The sequence below is a fragment of the Nymphalis io genome, chromosome 17 (assembly GCF_905147045.1).
Source record: "Nymphalis io chromosome 17, ilAglIoxx1.1, whole genome shotgun sequence".
NCBI lineage: Eukaryota > Metazoa > Arthropoda > Insecta > Lepidoptera > Nymphalidae > Nymphalis > Nymphalis io.
The window spans coordinates 2,046,982-2,069,057 of record NC_065904.1 but is presented as its reverse complement, the minus strand read 5'-3'; the positions used below and the strand labels follow the sequence as shown (position 1 = coordinate 2,069,057).

At 37.4% G+C, this 22,076-nt stretch overlaps 1 protein-coding gene across 1 annotated transcript in view; it reads right to left on the bottom strand.

The window, feature by feature from the left end:
- Nucleotides 1–175: 175 nt before the first annotated feature.
- LOC126774707 (A disintegrin and metalloproteinase with thrombospondin motifs 16-like) overlaps nt 176–22,076 on the bottom strand; it is a 61,877-nt gene continuing 39,976 nt past the window's right edge. The window contains exons 2-18 of the mRNA XM_050496244.1: nt 9,749–9,821; nt 8,546–8,808; nt 7,475–8,222; nt 6,866–6,971; nt 6,455–6,589; nt 6,257–6,363; nt 5,490–5,632; nt 4,362–4,543; nt 4,086–4,152; nt 3,751–3,865; nt 3,301–3,431; nt 3,111–3,211; nt 2,892–3,042; nt 1,788–1,899; nt 1,263–1,405; nt 553–718; nt 176–303 (exon numbers count right to left, since the gene is read on the bottom strand). Of these exons, the coding sequence (XP_050352201.1) occupies nt 182–303; nt 553–718; nt 1,263–1,405; nt 1,788–1,899; nt 2,892–3,042; nt 3,111–3,211; nt 3,301–3,431; nt 3,751–3,865; nt 4,086–4,152; nt 4,362–4,543; nt 5,490–5,632; nt 6,257–6,363; nt 6,455–6,589; nt 6,866–6,971; nt 7,475–8,222; nt 8,546–8,808; nt 9,749–9,821 (2,865 nt within the window). The 3' untranslated portion in view covers nt 176–181. The remainder of the gene's footprint in view (nt 304–552; nt 719–1,262; nt 1,406–1,787; nt 1,900–2,891; nt 3,043–3,110; nt 3,212–3,300; nt 3,432–3,750; nt 3,866–4,085; nt 4,153–4,361; nt 4,544–5,489; nt 5,633–6,256; nt 6,364–6,454; nt 6,590–6,865; nt 6,972–7,474; nt 8,223–8,545; nt 8,809–9,748; nt 9,822–22,076) is intronic.

The window sequence follows — 22,076 nt, the reverse complement described above, 5'->3', positions numbered from 1 at the left end:
CATAAATTAATATAAATTATATATTTCTATACAAATACGTCTTTTTAATGCTATGATACGATGTCCCTTTTAAACTTATACATATAAATTTCTGTAATTCATTGTTGGTGTCGACATATCAAATCTTATTAAACGAATTTATTCGTCCCGTATTTAGACTTGGTTAGATTTTTTTAATAATTCAGTCCCAAGTAGGTCTCGGTATCTTCCTCAGCAGAGTGTCTTCAGGGGAGATGTGTATGGGATTGGAGAAGTCCACTTCGATGTTTTCTGGTATCGCTTGAAAGAATGTTATTCTGCTATCTGTTAAAGAATTATATTATTGTTTAAGACAGGTTTGCTGAAGTAGCTGGTTGCTGGATAATTTTTTATCCTAAGTTAAAATTTGTATTCTCCTGTCGTGAAGTAACACAGATCCGATTCGGGGCTAAACCTAAGACTTCGGGATTTGTAGCCTTTTAAACTAGCCACAAGACCAATGACAGTGTTCCCTCAGATAAATACAGTCGTATGAATTATAACAGTGTGATAGGGTTGTGTGTGCAATCTCACCCGTGAGGTTGAGTGCAGCGATGAGGTTGTGCAGCTGGTGCGGGCGGAGGGAGGTCTGCACCGACAGGCGCTCGCGCTGCAGGCTGCGGCGGTGGCGCGACGAGCGCGCGCGCAGCGGCAGCGACAGCCGCGACTCGGACAACGGAGTGCCGTCTGGACCGAATTCCTGAAGGGAGATCGTATAGAACACGATAGTATTTAGGAAGTATTAAAAGAGGCGTCTGCGTTCCTAGCGCAGATACCGTCATAAACTGTCCATACTTGTTGGTTTTTGATATTTAAAATTATTTGTTATTAAACTTTTGAAAATCTTTGCTTACATCGTCATAATTAGTTTGTCTTTTGTATTTTTAACTTTAATAAGTAATAAAATTTCGTCTATATCTTCAACCAGTAACACAATATCATAAATACCTTTAACTTAGAAAAGAATATCATTGACATATAAAGAAAATAAAAATGGACCAATTCTTGAGGAACAATCGTTTTTAGTAGCCAATCAAAAGACTATTTCATGAATGGAAACTTGTTAAATTCTCAAACTTAAATATAAGGCAATGAGATCAGTGTTTCGTGCTATTAATAAGGTGTAGTGTGTTTACAATCAAAAGCTTTAGGTAAATCACAAAATACTCAATTGTCTCCAATATTTTATTAAGTTTATATGTATTAATTGGAAATAGTATGAAAGATGCATTATGCCATCTCACCAGACACTTCCCGCTGACGCAGTAGGCGCGCGGGCCGCAGGGCGCGCCGAGCGGGAACCAGCCCTCGTGGCCGTTGACGAGGTAGAACCGGTGCGACACGCGCTCGTCCTGGCACGCCACGCGGCACGGCCGGTCCGGGTCCTCTGTATCAGAATACACCAAAGTTGAGGCTCAGCGGATGGAACGAGAGGGTGGTATCCCAAGATCGCAACCCACAAATTAAGATTATTTTAATAGAATAGGTAGGTAGCAAATTTTCCACATGATGGTGGTCAACAACGCTCAATCTAATTGGCACTGCAAGAAATGTTAACCGTTACCAGGGTCTGTCATCGGTCCGCTGTAAGAATCACTAAAATCCTTTTTACTACGAGACACATTAAAGTACAAGTAAATACAATAAGGCCAGCGGATTTATTAAATATCTGGCGAGTCTTATTGTCAATTATTACTAAATTTTAATAAGCTGCATTTCTACTCTATGGTATTTTTTAAATATGGTAACTGTAAAATGGTATTTCTCACCTAGCGCCGGAGATATCTGCATTCCAAGTCCAGAAAGTCTTCGAACCCTTTCTTTGTATTTCGAGCAAACCATTGTAGCGTATTGGTAAGGTGTCCTCAGTTGAGTGCAACTCTGAAAACCGAACGATGAGGTTTTCAAGCGAGTTAGACAAAAATGGATATATATTTTGGTATAGATGTTATGGTTGGTATATTTGGTATTTTTAACATTCTTGATTAAAAGATGAGAAAGTTGCTTTAATAAGAAAACATTAAAAAAGACGTCTAGTTAAAATATATGCCACTAATCAAAAATCAAAATCTTATTCAATATTGAAGCATTAAACTTGCTTATTGATAGTAATTCCAGAAACTACCACCGGTTCGGAAAAGAAACACCCAGCCCTGGTTTTTTTTACATGTGTCATGTTATCTTTACAAAAAAGAGAGAGAGAAATAACCATGCGGCGATCGTCTCATTCCCAAGATGTATTATCCATAAATTCATTAATTGTCTAATAACTTTTAGCACACAAGCGTTCCTTTACAATTGTTTTAAATTTAGCAACTGAGGCATTTTGAATGCTTTCTGGGATCTTTTTTTTTTATAGAATAGGAAGGCGGACGAGCACATGGGCCACCTGATATCATTACTACAACAGGATCACAGGATACTACTGGTGGTAGAGCTTTGTGCAAGCTCGTCTGGGTAGGTACCCCCCACTCATCAGATATTCTACCGCAAAACAGCAGTACTTGGTATTGTTGTGTTCCGGTTTGAAGGGTGAGTGAGCCAGTGTAATTACAGGCACAAGGGACATAACATCTTAGTTCCCAAGGTTGGTGGCGCATTGGTGATGTAAGCGATGGTTAACATTTCTTGCAATGCCAATGTCTAAGGGCGTTGGTGACCACTTACCATCAGGTGGCCCAAATGCTCGTCCGCCTTCCTATCCTATAAAATATATATATATATATACACTCAGTATTCCTTCATTTGAAGTGTCCGATGGAACGACAAATGCTCGATACTCATGGAGTGGTGCAGGAACATCGGGTCGGTGTGCTCCGCGTCACGGGAGTGTCCTACGTAACCTAACGGTTGTGAGTGGGTACGGAGCTCACCGCGGCGGCGTCCGGCGCGGGCGTGCACAGCTGTATGGAGCGCGCGGCGGCGGCGTGCAGCAGCGCCAGCCCCGCGCCGCCGCGCACGCAGCGGAAGTGGCACGCGCCGCGCCGCGCGCCGCGCCACGCGCCCGCCGAGCGGCGCCGCGGCCTGCGGGCAGCCAGTGTGAGGAAAACGCCCGCTCGCATCGTTATATAACACGGGCTCCGTCATCTTACGTGCTGTGAGGAGTGGCGGTCTGAACTTGTAGAGCTTCCCATTCGCAGTCGTTCCGAGTCAGCGCGAACTCCGTGTCTGAGCTGCCTGCGCATGTGAATTTCTGTAATCGGAGAAGGCGATACAAATTTTATTTTGATTGTTAAAGCAGTGTGCGATGGGTCGTAATGTCTGTGTCGAGCTAGTCCTCACCCTGCAGACTCCGGCTATGCAGTAGTAGTCGCGTGAGGTGGAGCAGGCGGTGCCGTCGGGTAGCGCCCACCCGCGCGACTTGTACCCGCCCCCGCGCGTGTCGCACCACACCGCGCATACGCTGCTCGCATCTGTATGGAAGTTGTTCCAATTATAATTATACCGCCTCGTGCTCTTTACCATTAAATTTTTTCACTTACAAAATTGGAGATTTTTATAATTTTGATTGAGAGTAGACCAACTGCGTACGACATATTACAAAGCACATTTGTGTATGTACAATTGTGTGTACGTACAGGTGCCCTGTATATTCTCTCACTCATAATCCAATGGGATCCGACACGACCGGAGAGAGTTCAGGCGTATGATCAACATCTTACGGGGCTCGGGAGAGTAAACTCTACTAATAACAATTTATAAAAGTTTAAACTGTTGTTTTGTAACGCCTACCATCAGCATCCATTCTCTGCAAACCAGTTCCAATGAGATCGGGGTCCACGTCACGAGCTCTTGAACATATTTGGTCGGCGAATTCTCTCACCGTCATTCTTGGTACAGTTTTGCACTAAAATCAAATAAAAATGAAAATATAGAGATGCCTGCGATGCGATGCAGTAAAAGTACGGTCGATATTTCTTATGGTAACAAGCTGGCAACGTGAAAATGTCCTACAGCTGGCTTTCCTATCTGGAGAAAGTTTGGAGCTGATTTCATTGCGCTGCTCAACGAGGGTTCAGTAAATTTAAATATGTAAGTATTTATAAGATAAAACGTGAGACACTTACTTGCTGAGCGTGACAAGATTGATACTTTTTGTCATTGCCTTGACAATAGCTTTTACCGTTCTCGTGTCTGAAAAGAAGAAAAATATATTTACATATATAGCTAATATTAATAATTTCCATTGATATAAGTTGACCGCGTCATTCATCTGGGAATGCTCGTGGTTAATTAGTCGTGGTGTGATTGCTAGTGTCATAGGATTCTAGATTACTATATAATTATGAGAAACTCTGTCCCTGAAAAATCTGGCCTTCTATAAAATAAAAAAGGATCCTCACCTGGGTCTCGTGCACCGCCTGGAGGCGACAGCGACTCCAGCTGCAGCCGGCACGTGTTGTTCGTCCAACAGACAAGCAGATGCACACTCCGACCAGCGCGACCATCGTCCCCAGCGGGCACTCGTCACCACACCCAATCCTCGACCTCCACCTCGCTCCACGCACTCGCCACCGCGGCAGTACTATTGATTATTATGATTTTATTTTATAAACTCAAATATTATACGCTTAGTACGCTCAAACAAAACATTTGAATCGTGTTACAAGATTACAGTTACATAATACGTTTCGAAAATCAAAAGTATTTATTTCAATATTAATTTTACATCATTTTTATTGTTAACGTTTTTTGTATATTCTGGCGAACGAAATTGTTTTTCATCCATATTTTATTGTATATAATTTGTTTATAATTCTTTTGACATAATGCTTAAAAATAATTCGCCAACATAAACACTTAAATGTTTTACTTGTAACCTAAAATGTGCAATTTTTTATTGAATACAATACAAATTAAATTGCTGTGAAACTGTGTTCCTTTTTCAAATATTTTTTTTAATAATGTTAATTTAATTGCATTTATCTATTCTATGAAGGTGGTTGATGTCAAAAGCTATTGATCCTCGTACTTTGAACTAAAACGTGTGTCTGAATAATAAGGGTATTGTAATTTTAGTAAAATATCACATACAGCATATATCTTGGAAGGTACCAATACCGTTAAAGAGGAACGTGACATCTGATATATTCCGAATACAAAATTCTCAATTTGCAACAAGTATTTTTTACTGGTGGCAGAGCTTTGTGCAAGCTCGTCTGGGTAGGTGCCACCCACTTATCAGATGTTCTACCGCAAAACAGCAGTACTTGGTATTGTTGTGTTCCGGTTTGAAGGGTGAGTGAGCCAGTGTGATTACAGGCACAAGGGACATAACATCTTAGTTCCCAAGGTTGGTGGCGCATTGGTGATGTAAGCGATGGTTAAAATTTCTTACAACGCCATTGTCTATGGGCGTTGGTGACCACTTACCATCAGGTGGCCCATATCCTCGTATTCCTATTCTATTAAATAAATAAATAAAAAAAAAGTATAGGTAAGACGAAATTAAGAAAATGCAATTTTCTCACCATGTCATCTCCACACTTCGTGCCTTCGAGCGCGGGATGAGAGGTCCAAGTATATCTTTCCCTTTGACAATGCAAATCTCTGCAGATATCTTCTAAGTTTTGCGCCGCTGAATGCCGACTCCCACTACCGTATTTGAGCATACCTGAATACGAGAATTATATACCGACTTTCTTATCTTTATAAAATAACACGATGTTGGTTAACACTACTACCATTGTATACAAACAAACCACCGCATATTTTATAGTGCAAAAGCTTGTGATAGCTAAAAATAGTCACTGAGAAATTGTGGGCAGAAGAAACACTCTATATGGGCTTATTAATCCCTCACTGGATTCCAACCCTCGAAGGCCAATGATAACGTCATAACAGTCACTAGACCAATTATGAAGTACTTAATATATTGGTATTCATTTGATGTAATTGAAGCTTTAACAACAAAATTAAAATCTACGAGTGTGTGCTAAATAAATGCGGTAATACATAAAACATACACTAAATCGGTCAGACAATCGGAGTAGAACTTTTTTCTTAGTAGGCCATCCTTAAATGTTTGTTAATTTTTTACTTGTTTGCCATGCATAACCAGCTGGAGTCATAAAAAATAGCGTTGCTTAAGTACCTATGTACTTTGTCCATTAGTAAAATTGCTACTTGACACTTTGTCCATTAGCCAAATTGGTACTGGGACCTTATTGGCGACAACAGCAGATTCTAATCCTGATTTGGATGCAATTCGCAAAGTTAAAAATAATAAATAACTTACATTGTTGATCAGCGTCGAATCTTTCACCCGGAAGTATACCCTCCGCACTGTGGTCCAGTTGTCCAGCAGAATTGCCGTGATCAAGAAGACATCTAGATTGTACTGTGCTAAAACACATGGATAATGAATTACTTTTGATACTTACATTATAATTAAATTTGGATAAATTATCGAAAAAAGTTTATGATTATTACTTACTCGAGGAATTTTTGCAAATAACTTTTGCTACATTGTGACCATGTTATCTTCCCGCTGCCCAAGGTAGGGCTCATGATATAGGCGCTAGGATCACAGCCGTTATCAGCTAATGGACCATCGTGTCGCATGCCTAAGCTGAAATAAATGTTAGTATTTTTAATTATAAATCAGAGACTATTTCTGAAACAAGTTGAAACAAATACAAGCTTTTCACTAATCCATGTGCTAAAATGTTTATGGTCTTGTACCACCAATAAGAAAAGTGTGCGGTAAATTTCAGCTCAACCAGTTGGGAATTGCCTTAAAATAGATCTAAACATAAAAAAGGGACAGTTAAAGTTATAAAAAGCTTGTAAAAGTATGTTTCTCGTGTTTAATTTGTAGAATATATGTAATGTATGTGTTGCTTACTTGTGACCTATTTCATGTGCTACGACATATACGCTTTCAAAATGTCTTCCTTCATTGACCGTACAGCTACTTGTCACTGTGCACATACCAGCAACTGGCGCCAATCCTATAATGTTAAAAGCATATCATGTAATAACATTGTCTGGATAATAATAATAATATCCTGGGACATTATTCACAGAGCAGAGCAGAGCAGAGCTTGTACTATGGAATCCAGACAACTGATATACTACATTTTTTTTTTATTTATTAAGGATCTCCAACAAAGGATACACTCTTACGAGTACATTTCATCGTGGAATATTTAAATATGTAGCACACATATTTAATCTTTCAATCCTTCAATTAAAGGAGACCACAGCAAGCACATAAATAATGACTAAGCAGAAATTAAAACAAAAACTATATTTGTTTTGTAAATACATACTTATACAGATAATTACACCCAGAATTAGGACAAACAGACATGTTCATGCACACAAATGTCTGTCCTGGGCGCCAACTGTCTACCAACCACGCCAACCGACCCAACTCATCTGGATCATTATACATCTGTTTTTAGCTTCTTGTAATCACTGGAAATAAATAATTGAAGTAAGATAGACTCACCGACAACTTGACTGCTAACTTTGCCATTTTTATTGACAACGTAGAGATCGAGACCTGTTAGAATCAACGCATGATCCCAATGCAAAGGGTCATTATCTCCTGGAGGATTTTCTAATCTCTGCCACGTACAGAAGTTACTTAGGAATCTATCGATGTCGTGCGGTCTTTTTAAATTTACTGGATCTTCATGAAGTATTTCCAGCCTCTTCAATATAAAATTAACTGGTCTACCTAAACTTGGGTCATGGTAAATCAATTGTACCGCATTGATCATTGCTAATACAAATCTCACTAATTCTCTCTCCGTTTCTTTGGGAAAATTGACTGTCATATGTTTGTACAAATCTCTATCAACGAACACAGCGGTTTCAACAAATATGGCCGGCAGTACGGCTCTTTTTTGTCGGTTTTCATCAATGACTAATTTACTAACAAAATCACCTATGGTCTTATTTCTATGTTCTAAATTTAATTTAAATTTATCTAAGCTATCGTTTTCATTTAGATTTGTTTGTGAGTTTATTTCTCTTTTCCTTCTATGTTTTGTCCAATTTTTCACAGGTTCAGGTGTTTCGTTATAATGTTTACTATGTCTTTCTACACAAGTATCTTCATCGTCGCTATTATTATTATTAACGTAATTTAAAGATCGTTTCATAATTATATGAGGTTTGGCGTTTTCGTTGTGGAATCTTTCAGGCAGTGGGTGGATGTAATAGTAACTGTCATTAGTTTTTATAATACCTCTCTGAAAATAATCAGTAATTATATTAATTTTATTTCGTGTTGACTAACGTTATTAATTTTATCTCGTGTTGACTAACGTTATAATTAATTTATTTTTGAGAGCTAGTAGAGAAAATAGACAGACAAATTTTGCATTATAACAATTGAAAAATAACTAAATAAGTATAAAAGATTTATCAAAACATCAACTACTTTAACAACAAGTGTTGTCGTTTATTGTTATCTTCTTCTTTCAAACGTCAAATTAATTATAGAAAAACAAACGATCTGTGTTTTATTGAACTGTTAAGCAAAGTTTATAAGCAATGTTTTATTTAATCTTACCACATCTTGGCACACATACAAAGCAGCATTCTCGCTCTTGTAATAACATGAATCCAACTCGTCGTCCGAATGTTGATCGAATATAGCTTCCGTTCCATTCGACCATCTCTTCAGTAATAGGAACTGGGGATCTAGGAAACTGGTTTTCGGACTTAGATTGATATTCAGATGTTTCTTCAAAGCAATCAAGTCTGGACTGTCGTTTGATATCGACCTCTTACGACGCTTTCGATGTTTTAGATGTGCTATCTCAAAATGTACATCTGAAATAGGTTATTAAATTAAACTATTATCTTAAATACTTCGAATAGATTCGGAGAAAATGTTAGGTGAAAGTAGATTTCGTTTTCTAAATCTTTCACAAAATGTTACGTTTTGAAATATATAACATTTTGTGTTGTTTAATTTAAAATAATGCTTACTAGAGTATGATGGATGAATTAAATATAACTTTGATTACGTCCAAGACGGCCAATCTCAAAAGACTAGTGCGGAATATATGACACAGAAGCACTCTGTTCTCTTGCTCTCATTAGAAGCATTCTATTCTCTTGCTCTCATGATCCAATGGGACGGCAAATCCAACACTGGTGGTAGGGCTTTGTGCAAGCTCGTCTGGGTAGGTACCACCTACTCATCAGATATTCTACCGCAAAACAGCAATACTTGATATTGTTGTGTTCCGGTTTGAAGGGTGAGTGAGCCAGTGTAATTACAGGCACAAGGGACATAAAATCTTAGTTCCCAAGGTTGGTGGCGCATTGGATATGTAAGCGATGGTTGACATTTCTTACAATGCCAATGTCTAAGAGCGTTGGTGACCACTTACCATCAGGTGGCCCATATGCTCGTCCGCCTTCCTATTCTATAAAAAAAAAACACGATTGGGAAGAGTTCTGTCCGTGCCGTTTGTCCTGCGACTGCAGGACCAACGGCTTAACGTGCTTACTGAGGCACGGGATTATAAACATTGCCAATTTCCAGACTGCTACTGAGAATATCTAGAAAGCCAACCTTTTTCAAGCCAATATTTTTAATGGCCAAACTATCTGACTTATAGTAGTTTTATATATAAGTACAGTATTCATTAGGACTTATGTCCTTGTGCAGCACACATAAATTTGTTTTTCTTTTTTATTTTATTTTTAATTTATTTAATATGGTTTACAATAATTAGTACAAATATATTAATAAAATACTTACCGTCGTGATTAGGACCAAATAGAAAGAGCTTTTCTGATTCGGACAAATGATTCAGCAGTTGGTTCGAGTGATCCTGAAACAAATGAAATACGTTTTATATTTAACAATCTTACGTTAATATTGTTTTATAGGCGATTGGGAATAAAGAGTATATATAATTATGATAACAAATAATCCTATAGCTTTTCGTATGTTTCAAAGTCGTTTTAAGTCAAAGTCAAAATCTTTATTCAAAAATCTACTAACAGCTTGGAAAGTACTGCCTAGGGTCCCGGCCAGCCAAGGACTCAGCCAAAAATATAATTTTACTCTAACCGCTTCGGAATGGGAGAACCTCAAATGCCAAAGTACCTGGGGCCTTGGATTTCTAAGTCCGGGCCTGGATCTCCAGCATGGCTTGTTTTAGTAAAAAGATTATGCTTAGGATTACAAAATACGCAGTAATGATATAACTTTAAGGCCATTCCGTAAGACTCACTCATATCTTACTAATAAAATATTGAAAAACGACTTATAGTGATACGCTATTTTAATGCGGGCTTACTTTAAATGTTATAATTAATATAGCCAATGTCGTATCACTTCCTAACTTTACACCATCGTTTTCTACAAGGAGTTTCGTGTTCGTTCTTGCAGAATAGCTTCACTGATATGCTAAATATATAATAATGAATGTCATTATAAACAGCAGCTCATTAATTCTAAAATATGCAACTAAGTGTTGTATTAGCATTGTATACAATACGAAATATATAAAATAGTTTTAACAATAATTAAGTTGTTCATTATTATCAGATAAAAAATAATTTAATACCCTCATGTTTTGTAATAATTTAAATGTAGGAAGCATTCGTAACGACATTGGATTATTAAAAATTTTAAGACCTCATGATTTAACCTCGTTCGATTCAAAGCAATAAACTATTGTTTTAAAGTTACTAAGCTAGAAAAAAGCCTCGACATTTTTCGACAATAGACACTTTTCACACGGATACTGTGCTTAATCGAAACCGGCGTTTGGATCAAGCTCAGCAAGTATGTAGTTTTATTTATTTAATATGTTTGCATTATTATTTATATAAAATATATTGTGTACATAATATATTATATATGTAGATTTCGATGACTGAATAGGAATTTTACAAACAACTAGTTATAGTAGAGATAAAATAAAAATATTACGAGAAAATTAAAAATTATAGAAGCATTTTTGATATTTAGACAACGCAAGCAAATTAAAAAAGTCGAGATGGCCTAGTGGTAAGAACGCGTGAATCTTAACCGATGAACGTGGGTTCAAACCCGGGCAAGCACCACTGAATTTTCATGTGCTTAATTTCTGTTTATAATTCATCTCGTGCTTTTCGGTGAAGGAGAACATCGTGAGGAAACCTGCATGTGTCTAATTTCATCGAAATTCTGCCACATGTGTATTCCACCAACCCGCATTGGAGCAGCGTGGTGGAATAAGCTCCAAACCATCTCCTCAAAAAGGGAGAGGAGGGCCAGCAGTGGGACATTTACAGGCTGTTATTGTAAGCAAATTGTTGTAATTTGCTTGAACAATTCTATTTTATATGAAATTAATTACCTGTCAGGCGGTAAAGTCGAATTAGCATTCGTGTAGCAATCAGTACATCATTATATAATTTGATGTTTGTTTTTGATTATATGTACATTCATTAAGATTTTAATTTATACAAATATATATTATTTTTAAAAACGAAATTTCTGCGTAACTTTTTGTTTTACTCAATACACATTTCGAGGCGGTGGCTTTTTGTTTTTTTTTTTTTTTATATAAAAATGTTTTAATATATTGATTTAGGACTACATATAAAAATAATTGAATATATTGTCTTTTAATTTGAAGTATATAGACATGAATTTTGACTCATAGAAAATTTTAAGCTTAATAACGCTATCATCTTACATCTTAGTCCAAGAGATAAGTACTTAAAGCAACTGTTTGTTTATGATTATCTACATTTTTTTAAATACATTGTTCCTTTTAAGCGTTCTCTTTATCTTGATATTTCCTTGTCTATATTTGAAAATTATACAACTCTTTTTAACGTGACTTTCGAAAATATTTGACGACGAATATAGACATCGTATAATTCGTTCTAAGTTTTTTGGCAGCATAATGTCACATTCGCTTTTTGTTATTTGAAGAACACTTTTTTATTTACTCATTTAAATTTCTTTGACATAAATTATAATTAAAATATCATGAATGTTGATTTTCAATATTGATTGATAAAATAAATTATTAATAAATTGATGATATTGTTTATAGCGTTATTATTTATATTATTGAATATTGCTATAAGCCCCGTGGGGTTGGGCTAAAAAGAAGTTATATCTATCGTTTTCTGTCGAGAAATTCTAAGAAGCTGCTTGAACTGTTTCCTGTCATGTCGGATTCGCGTACTATCATCATGACAGTGATAGAATCACAGTGTCCGAAATCGGTCAGGCGGATTATCTATATATTTTTATATATTTATATATTTTTTTATACAATAGCTAGGTGAAATGGCAATTGCAAGGCAGGCAAATGGGCCCTTTATGATAAATGATCACCATTGCCTATAGACATATGCCCTGTAACAATTAAACAGCCCGTAATTATTAATAATAAAACAATATTAAAGCATACTTTTCAAACGACACAATAATAACAATATGATTATATCATTGTCAATATTTTTACCGTTACTTTAATGATCTAACCGTTTTATACGCTATAACTTTTACTTTCTTATCATCGTCAAGTTGACAGCGACAACTTATTTGAACTAATTTCTACTTACAGCTTCATTAACATCGTTTGTATGTTAAATAAAAATTGACATATATCTTATAAAAATGTCTTGACTATATTTTCCGTCTTTTTTTTATAGAATAGGAAGGTGGACGAGCATATGGACCACCTGATGGTAAGTGGTCACCAAACGCTCTTAGACATTGGCATTGTAAGAAATGTCAACCATCGCTTATAGCCAATGCGCCACCAACCTTGGGAACTAAGATTTTATGTACCTTGTGCCTGTAATTACACTGGCTCACTCACCCTTCAAACCGGAACACAACAATAACAAGTATTGCTGTTTTGCGGTAGAATATCTGATGAGTGGGTGGTACCTACCCAGACGAGCTTGCACAAAGCCCTACCACCAGTAAAATGTGTGTGTTCTTTCGAATGCCAAAACAATAATAACTGAAGGGAGGAAATCAGTGTTTAATTAAACAGTCGCTTAGCAGCGTTTTTAAGTAAGGCCAATAATTATTTTTAGGAGTATTGTTAATGTCGCATATCACTTTCTTCGTTTCATGATCTTGTTGTGTCGTGAATTTCGACTCTGTTTGCAGAGAGTATGTATAGGAATGGCTACAAGGATAGCCCAAGAGGTCAAGTCTGACCCGTTATTATTTATTTGCTAGATATCCAGTCTATATAGACACAACTGTTATTCCACGGTCCACGTCGAGGCCCCCCTCGAGGGGCGTTTATCACCGTCCAGGGGACGGTGATTAAGGTGCAGGCCCACATGAAGTATCTGGGCCTGACCCTGGACGGAAGATGGAGCTTCGGGCAGCATTTTGTCCAACTTGGCCCGAAGCTCATCAACGCTGCTGCTGCCTTAAGCCGGCTCCTACCAAATGTAGGAGGGCCGGAAACGCCATGCCGGCGATTATACGCCGGTGTTGTGCGGTCCATGGCTCTGTACGGTGCTCCCATCTGGGTGGACGCTCTCACCGCTCGGAACAAGGTTCTCTTGCGAAGGCCGCAGAGAATCATAGCGGTGAGGGTGATACGCGGATATCGTACGGTGTCGTGGACGGCGGCAACACTTCTCGCGGGCGATCCGCCTTGGGAGCTCCAGGCGGAGGTGCTCGCGGAAGTGTACCGGTTCCGGGCGGAAGTGAGGTCGCGTGGCGACCGTCCAGGGTTGGAGGAGGTGCTGCGAATCAGGACTCTCGCCCAGCAAGCCCTGATTCGCAGGTGGGAGGAGGATCTGAGGTCCCCATCAGCAGGCCTGGCGACAGTGGAGGCGATCCGTCCCCACTTGAGTCGCTGGGTAACGAGAAAAGGTGGTACACTGACCTTCAGACTGACTCAGGTGCTTACTGGACATGGGTGCTTCGGTAAGTACCTGCACGGAATAGTCAGGCGGGAGGTAACGCCCTCCTGCCACGAGTGTGGTGCGCCTACGGACACGGCATGCCACACTCTGATGGAGTGTGCCGCTTGGTGGCCTCAGCGCCTTTCCCTGGCGACTTTAATCGGCGGAGACCTTTCGCTGCCGAGCGTGATAAATGCCATGCTTAGTAGCGAAAGGTGCTGGATGGAGATGGTCTCCTTCTGCGAAAATGTCATGTCGCAGAAGGAGGCCGCGGAGCGGGAGCGCGAGGAGAGTGCCGCCGCTGACCCGCTTCGCCGAAGAAAACCGGGGAGAAGACGCCGGCGCTATGCGCATCTTCTCCTCCCGCCGTGAGTGTCGCCGGGGCCAGGGGGTCTCTGTACCCCGAGTACCCCCTAGGATTTGGAGGCCCGCAGAGGCGGGCCAACCGTCGGGACGGCACGGTAGTATGCGCAAGCGATCCCGTGACGTTCCCCGACAAGATGGAGTGGGTACCGCTGGTTTTTTAGTGGGTATTCCGGCGCCTTCAGCGCCGGCGAGTCCCACATACCCCCCCACCTCATGTGGGGGAAACACATAAATGTGTTTTTCCAGCGAGAAAAAAAAAAAAAAAGACACAACTGTTAAAGAAAAGCCACGAGTGTAATTTATAAATTATATTGTTTATTAGTGTAAATTTAGAATGGCTCGATGATTGGAGTTATCATCACAAAATATAAAAGTATAGAAATAATTGGATGTTCATAAGGATGTATGTATATCTGAATATTTTCGTATGCTATTGAGTGAGTTATTCTGACTCACTCACTCTTCCAAACGGTTCACAACAGTACTAAATATTGCTGTTTGGCGGTAGAATATGTGATGAGTAGATGATATCTACCAAGACGGACGTGCACAAAGTCCCACCACCATGAAATCAATTGTCATTAAGCTTAATAAGCTTAATAAAATTAAGTAAACAGTAACGCCTAAAGACGTTCAGAAAGAACAGAAATCAGAAAGTGTTCAGCGTAAACCTAAGGTGATTAATAATGTCAGTGAGGTCTATCCGTTCATCATGAAGTACGTATGATGAAATTTGTCTGAAACCGTTATAAATGAGCAGAGATGGGGCCAACGCAATATCTCCGGGAACAATGAAAGTGTTTCGCTTGTGGTTCGCTTACGTAATGAGATAACCGAATCATTTGTAGATAATTGTGTTTTCTCATTCAGTTAAAAAACATTTTTGATTTCAATTATTATTATATTTAGAAATTCAATCATTCATTATTTGTTCAGGTATCATTGGTATTTTTCGAACACTATTTTAAATTTTATCATTTGCCAATTAATAAATATAAACTCTATAATATCATAATGACGATAAAAGGGATTAAATTTAGTTCTTACAGTACGTCAACAGTATATAATTCAAGCAATTTTTCGGAATCATAAAAATATTCCTTATGATTATAAGCCAGCACCTAATAAACGCAAAACTGATAGCGTTTTCCGGACCGTTCCATGAACATCAGCTATAACAAGTCAACAATGTAATTACTTGAGCTCCATTCTATGTAATATAATATATAAATAAGAAGATCAATATTTATTCACTGACGACTTACAAATGTAAAATGCAAATGACCAACTGGCTTCTCAAAATGGGATATGATGAGATTGAGTTCTTACTTAAACAATTAGTATCCCTTCTTTATAATATACTTATATAATTTATAAAATATATCTATTTATTTGATTCAAATTAAATAAATATATATATCGTGCAAATAGTCTCTTTATACGTCCTTCTTACTTTGATAGGATAACTATCTCACTGATGGTAGGGTAGTGTGCAAAACCGTTTCGTGTTTCATCTGTCAAATATCAATTACGTATGCAATGGACGGAACATATTGAATCCAGTGAGAATAGACAGTAATCGATTATAATTCTTGCTGTGGTGCTTATGAAAGGTACGTAAGGTCGTTCTGATATTATTCCATTATTTTATCTTGTAGAAATCAACCTTCTCATCAAAAAGAGGAGAGGAGGCCTTTAGCCCAGCAGTGGGACATTCACAGGCTGTTACGGTTACGGTTACGGTAGAAATCATACAGCACTTTGCATCTCATAAATCACACTTTAAGCTATTACGAGTAAAATGACCATAAAATTATATTGCGCTTAGCGTCTCCACATTTGATTTATTTATTATATATAGACATATGCAACGTATTAGGTATATACTTCTGTAGTTTCTGCACAAAATCAACGTTTAGGATTTTCAGAAAACGTTATACAAGCTCATGTAATAAATTCGTCTGATGGTGTTTCGATATAAACTTTTCATTTAATATAATATTTATCATTTGTTCTTTTTTTTCCACGCAAGCAAAACCTTCAGAATGGTAGGCACCTAGCTCCCATGGGGGTGGGAGCTGGGTTTTGTGGGATTCTTACCCACTAAAACCACTTCGATGGCCGTCCTCGGCACGGATCGGAGAGGCTCCGGGATCGTGTTGATATAACTCATCCGCGGCCTCTTCCGTGCTTTGCTTCGCTCGTGGCTCGGTGGAGCTCTCCTCAGGTAAGGGTACTACTACCCCCCGCACTCCTCGCTAATGAGTACGGTAGCGCGAGGCCATCCCGGCTGCCGTCCTCCTCAGGGCCGTCTGAAATAAGACACGCGAGGCCCCCAACTCACGCATCCTCGGACCCAGGGTTATGCCCTATCTTTGAAGCCCCGGGCGTCGGGGCTGTGGCTCCAAGACGACGCTGACGGCGTCTCCGCCGAGCGGGATCGGCCTTTTCCCGTTCCCGCTCCGCTGTCTCTTTCTGGACCATGACGGTCTCACAGAAGGAGGCTACGGCCCTCCACGCCGATTTCCTGCGGAGCATCGCTGACACGACTGCTCGCAAGGACAGGTCTTGTCTGACTGCGGGCCAGGATCTCCCTCTCCGCATTCCACGCGGGGCATGCCTCCAGCGTATGCTGAGTGGTGTCCCGGTCCGCACCGCAGTGGTTTATCATTTGTTCTGGGTTAATTTGACATATAGGAGTTACTTAGAAAGCCGATCAGGCTCAACAAATAAGTGTCAAGGGACATCGTGAGTGAGGAAATCTATATGCGTTTGATGATTTTCTGCTATATCTATAATTTTTTTTGATAAGTAATGGGAAATTTACTGACTGTTCAATTTAGAGCAAACACATTCTTCTAAAAACAAAGAACGATCTCCGGGAACATCAAATGTGTTAAAATTTGGGTTTCCAAAAAACAGCTAATAAAGAAACACTTTCCAAAAAAAAAACAATTCTACGTAACTATGCCTCTATTATATTTTCCGATAAAATAATTTCTCGTACCAATTTAAGATTTCATGTTAGAAACTTGAATTCCATTGTATACTCAAAACTGACATTTCATTCATACACCGTTACAATTTAAACTTAAATGTCAAATGCAATTGCTCACCTTGACAATTGAACTAGTGAAGGAAATTGTGACACCCCGAACCTATTCATAATCAGTCACGCTATCAACGTTAGCATGATTAACTATGGATACCTGATATCACGCCGATATTAGTTTTTAATAATGTGGTATAATTCTACTAGTAAATTATCTTTAAGTCGCAATCAAATCGAAACGTAATAGTTGCCGTTTTCCTATTCTGCTAACACAATAATCCAGTTGCGCTTCATTCGGAGTGGATCGGAAATGTATCGAAACCGTTAAAATTAATAGAACTACTTCTTAACAATAAAAAATAAATATGTTCACTATAAAATTACTTCTAAACGTTTTTCTTGAGAAATGTTCGGTTTGTATCGGAAGTACGACCGATAGTCGGCGGCGTGATTTTCGGTGACGGTTTGGTGACGATTTTCCTGAAACATTTCTGGAAGAACATTCCTCGATGCGTAACGTAAGTGACCAAACAACGTTCAATAATAATATTAGAAATGTTGTGTCTTATTTAGCAGTAAAATTGTTTTATTTTATACGAACAACAGAATGGAAATAATCATAAAGGTTCAAATAATTTGATAAAATGTAGATGATAAAATACGTGAAATTAGTATAGATGGTTTTAATGCAGTCTATAAAGTATTTATAAATGTTAAATTCATGTGTCTATTACAGTCCTTATAAAAAGTAATTGAGTTTCTTTCCGATTATACGCTATATATCATATTATAATATAGCAATTTCATACATTTATAGTGAAGTTTAATTCATGTTAACATTTATTTTTGCTACAGTTAAGGTTAAAAAAATAAAGACTCATATGACATACGCTATGCCGCGTTTTAAGAACATTGTATTTTTAATGTAAGGTGTAATTTAAGGTGTAATTATCTATATAAGTATGTATTTACAAAAGAAAAGTAGTATATGTAGTATATCAGTTGTCTGTCTTGTTCAGATGGAAGTGTGTGAATAAAGTCCCAGGATATTATTATTATTATTATTATTATTTTATGAACAACAACATAATCGTGTATTACCCGGAACCAAGTGTGCTTAATTACCATAATTTATATACATAAATACTAAATTTATGTTTCTTGCACCGTGAAATAAAAAAGATCAATAGCTTTATACATCGTCGCATTCATCGCATTTATAATAGTATCACTATATATTATAAAACAAAACCACCGAACGCGATAAACTCAAAAACGGATTCTCATACGGTTTTCATCATTGGACGAAGTGATTCATGAGAAAAGTTCAAGTTTTCAAGAATAATTTATTAAACTTTTGTACAAATTGACTGAAATTATAATGTAATAATGGATTATTATATAGTATGACTGCCTCGTTGGTCTAGTGGCTAGATGTAAAGCCGCAGTCCTGGAGCTCCTGGGTTCAATTCCCAGGTCGGGCCAATAAAAAGTTATTGGCTTTTTCTGTGAGATAAATTCTTAATAGCAGTCTAGAGTCTGGAAATTGGAAATGTGTACACTCCCGTGCCTCGGAAAGCACGTAAATCCGTTGGTCCTGCGCCGATCTCTTTCCGGTCGTGTTGGATTGCTGTCCCATCGGATTATGAGAGCTAGGGAAAAGAGAGTGCACTTTTGTTTGCGCACACACTTGTGCACTGTAATATACTCCTGTATATCTCCTGCGCAGAGCGGAAACGGGTAATTTCTCTTGAGATTGACATTATTATTATTATATAGTATATAAAAATATGATTGAATAATATGTTATTAGTTAGTGTACCAATATATGTAATATCAATCTATAAATGTCGCACAAAATGTAAGATCTTCCTCTCATCTAGCAAGAGATTAATTATAAACATAGATTAAGTAGTTGAAAATTCGGAGAATTCGAATTCAGCATAAAATTGTTAATACTACAGTTAACAGCATAATGAAGGCCGTTTTACAGAACAAAGACACTCAAAGCTTAGTGTTACAAAATATCAAAGCGAAAAAATGCATCCAATGGTTTTTTTTTCGAATTTAATTAAACCACAAGTAAGCTAGCGATTTCCAAGGCTTACGTTACGGTAAGCAAACAGCAAAATTATTATGATCAGCCAAGTTCGCAAGGCAAGGAGACAAAGCAATTTTGCATACGATATCTTAAAAATTACACATCCCAACGCCTTTGTTTTATTGTAATTAAGCGTCAACAAAGAGACGTTGTTAGATTATTATAGAGATTCTGTTGATAGTGATTTTTCTTTGATTTTTCAAAGACAATATTTTATACTTTATTATTGCAACTTGATACAAGATTTCGTGTAAAGCGTTATTTGCAATCGATATTCTATAAATTAAATGTAGATTATTAACACGCTTTAATGAATTCAAATATGAAACCTAATGAGACGTCTCGTCATATATTACTTGCTAGTCGTTTATGTATGTTCTTGAAAAGTCAGTAGGTAACGTTTTGTTTTTATTCATATTCATTACTGCAATATCTGGGATTTTGTTTCGGAAGTTCGGAAGACATGAAAAAATAAGTTGCCCATTACATCTCCTTTAAATGGTATTAATTGATCCTTACTAATATTATAAAGGCAAAAGTGAGTTTGTTTGTTTGGTTGTTATGCTTTTACGTCTTAACTACTTAACCGATCATTATAAAATTTTACATACACGTTCTCAGGGGTACAGAAAACGCCATAGCCCCCCTCCATAACCTTACAACTCTCACTCATCTTACACGCGGGCGAAACTAGTTGATAATAAACTATTTCATACACGAATAGCTAAGACATTTATTGTGAACATATCTCTAAATATTGATTTAAACTATACAAAAAGTCGTTTTCAGATAACACATTTATTATTTATTGTATACCCAATATGGCATATGGCTAGTTTAAAAAAAAACAAATTGGCTTTGAAGATGATTGATAATACAATACAAAAATTATGTTTAATACGAACATCATTGTTCGTAATATCATGATGATTGTTATTAAGATTTGCCATAAAATAAAAATCTTCACCATGCGTGCAAAACACAGGGTCACAATAAAATGGTTACCCTGAGCGGGTTCAAGGTTGTTAGAACATATCTTGATTTTAAGGTGTTGATAAATTTATTATGTGAATATATACTTCAAATGCAGCGTGGGCCCCTTCAACTGACGACATAGAAAGAGTCGCGGGAAGCCGTTGGATGCGGGCAGCGTAAAACCGGCTAGCATAGAAATCCTTGGGGCAGGCCTTTGTCCAGCAGTGGACGTCTTTCAGCTGACATGATGATGATGATATTAAAAATATATTGTTCCTGGTTTGTTGGTTCTTATGGCAATTCGATAGTTTTTTTTTTAATAAGAGCAAGATCTGGACAGACTTTTATTCCTTTTAGTCAATAGAGCTTATTTTACCACGCTGGCCTATTACGAGACGGTGAAAATTTGACATTGGATTTTACGAATAGTTTGATTAAGTGTAAGGAAGTGTATATTAGTTTACTAAGTAAAGTTTTTTGGATTGTAACACTTTAATTTTTCTTAGGACATTTTGTTGAAAAGATTTAAATTTATATGCATATTATGTAATGACAATTGTAAGCTTACTCAAATATTCCATCACTGAATTTCGTTCTCTATAAAATCATAAGCATTGTTTTGGTAACATTATCCTTAGCGATACTTTTATTTGTACATGTGTAATTAAGCTTGCTGCTTATATCACATTTGTGTACAATACATAACAACAAAGACATTTCTCGTTGGTCTAGTAAATCGCTTATAACGCCGCCGGTGCTGGTATCTAGAGGCCCTAGGATCAAACCCCGGGTCAGGCCAATATAAATAAAAAATTGGGTTTATTTGTTGAAATATCCCAGTAAAAGCCCGTAGTCTGAAAAATAGTGGTGTTTACACTTTTTGGGTTTGCCGTCTCGTCGATTTATGAAAGTGAGAGTATAAAGAATACATTTGTGGTTCCACACACTTGCGCAAGTGATACTATAATGTCCTGCGCAGTTGTCCTCTTCCTTGAAAATGGTGGTCGTGGCTAAAATGACGTCATCACTATTATAACAACAACGATTTAGTTCAGTTAACTATTCTAAGCTAATCATAATACAATCAATGTTATCAAATAATTATCAAATGTAATAAGAACACGATAGGCTTATAGTATATAATTGATAGAATTCTCTGGAACTGGAAAGTTGTTTTAAGGCTTATGTTTGGGAAGTTGTGAATTTGTGCATCTATGTTATTTCATTAATATGACCTTACACACTTTAAGGTCTTTGAAGCATGACCTTCTCGATGTTATAACATAACATAGTAATATGAGAGTTATTTCGTAACGTATTATATAGCTTTAATTAAAACTATTTGTTAATTAAACTCATTGATTTGAAGTATTAATAACATTTTTTGTTTGTTTATTCAAAACTTTTCATTATGCAATGACTATGATCAAAGTTTGATTGTGATAAAATATTTGAATTCTGTAAATTTTTAAGGAATTTTCCTTCAAGATCAAATTTCTGGTGATAACAAATGTATATTTTTGATGCACATAAAATATTGTAACGTTCTCAGCGTTCCTGTATGTATGTTCGGAGACGGCGACCAATCTCAAGTGAGATTAGCCAACGTTATATACATATTATAGTGTAGTGCATAAGTGTGTGGTTAAACACAGATGCACCCTCTATACCCACACCGAGATCACCTGGACCGGAAAGAGTTCG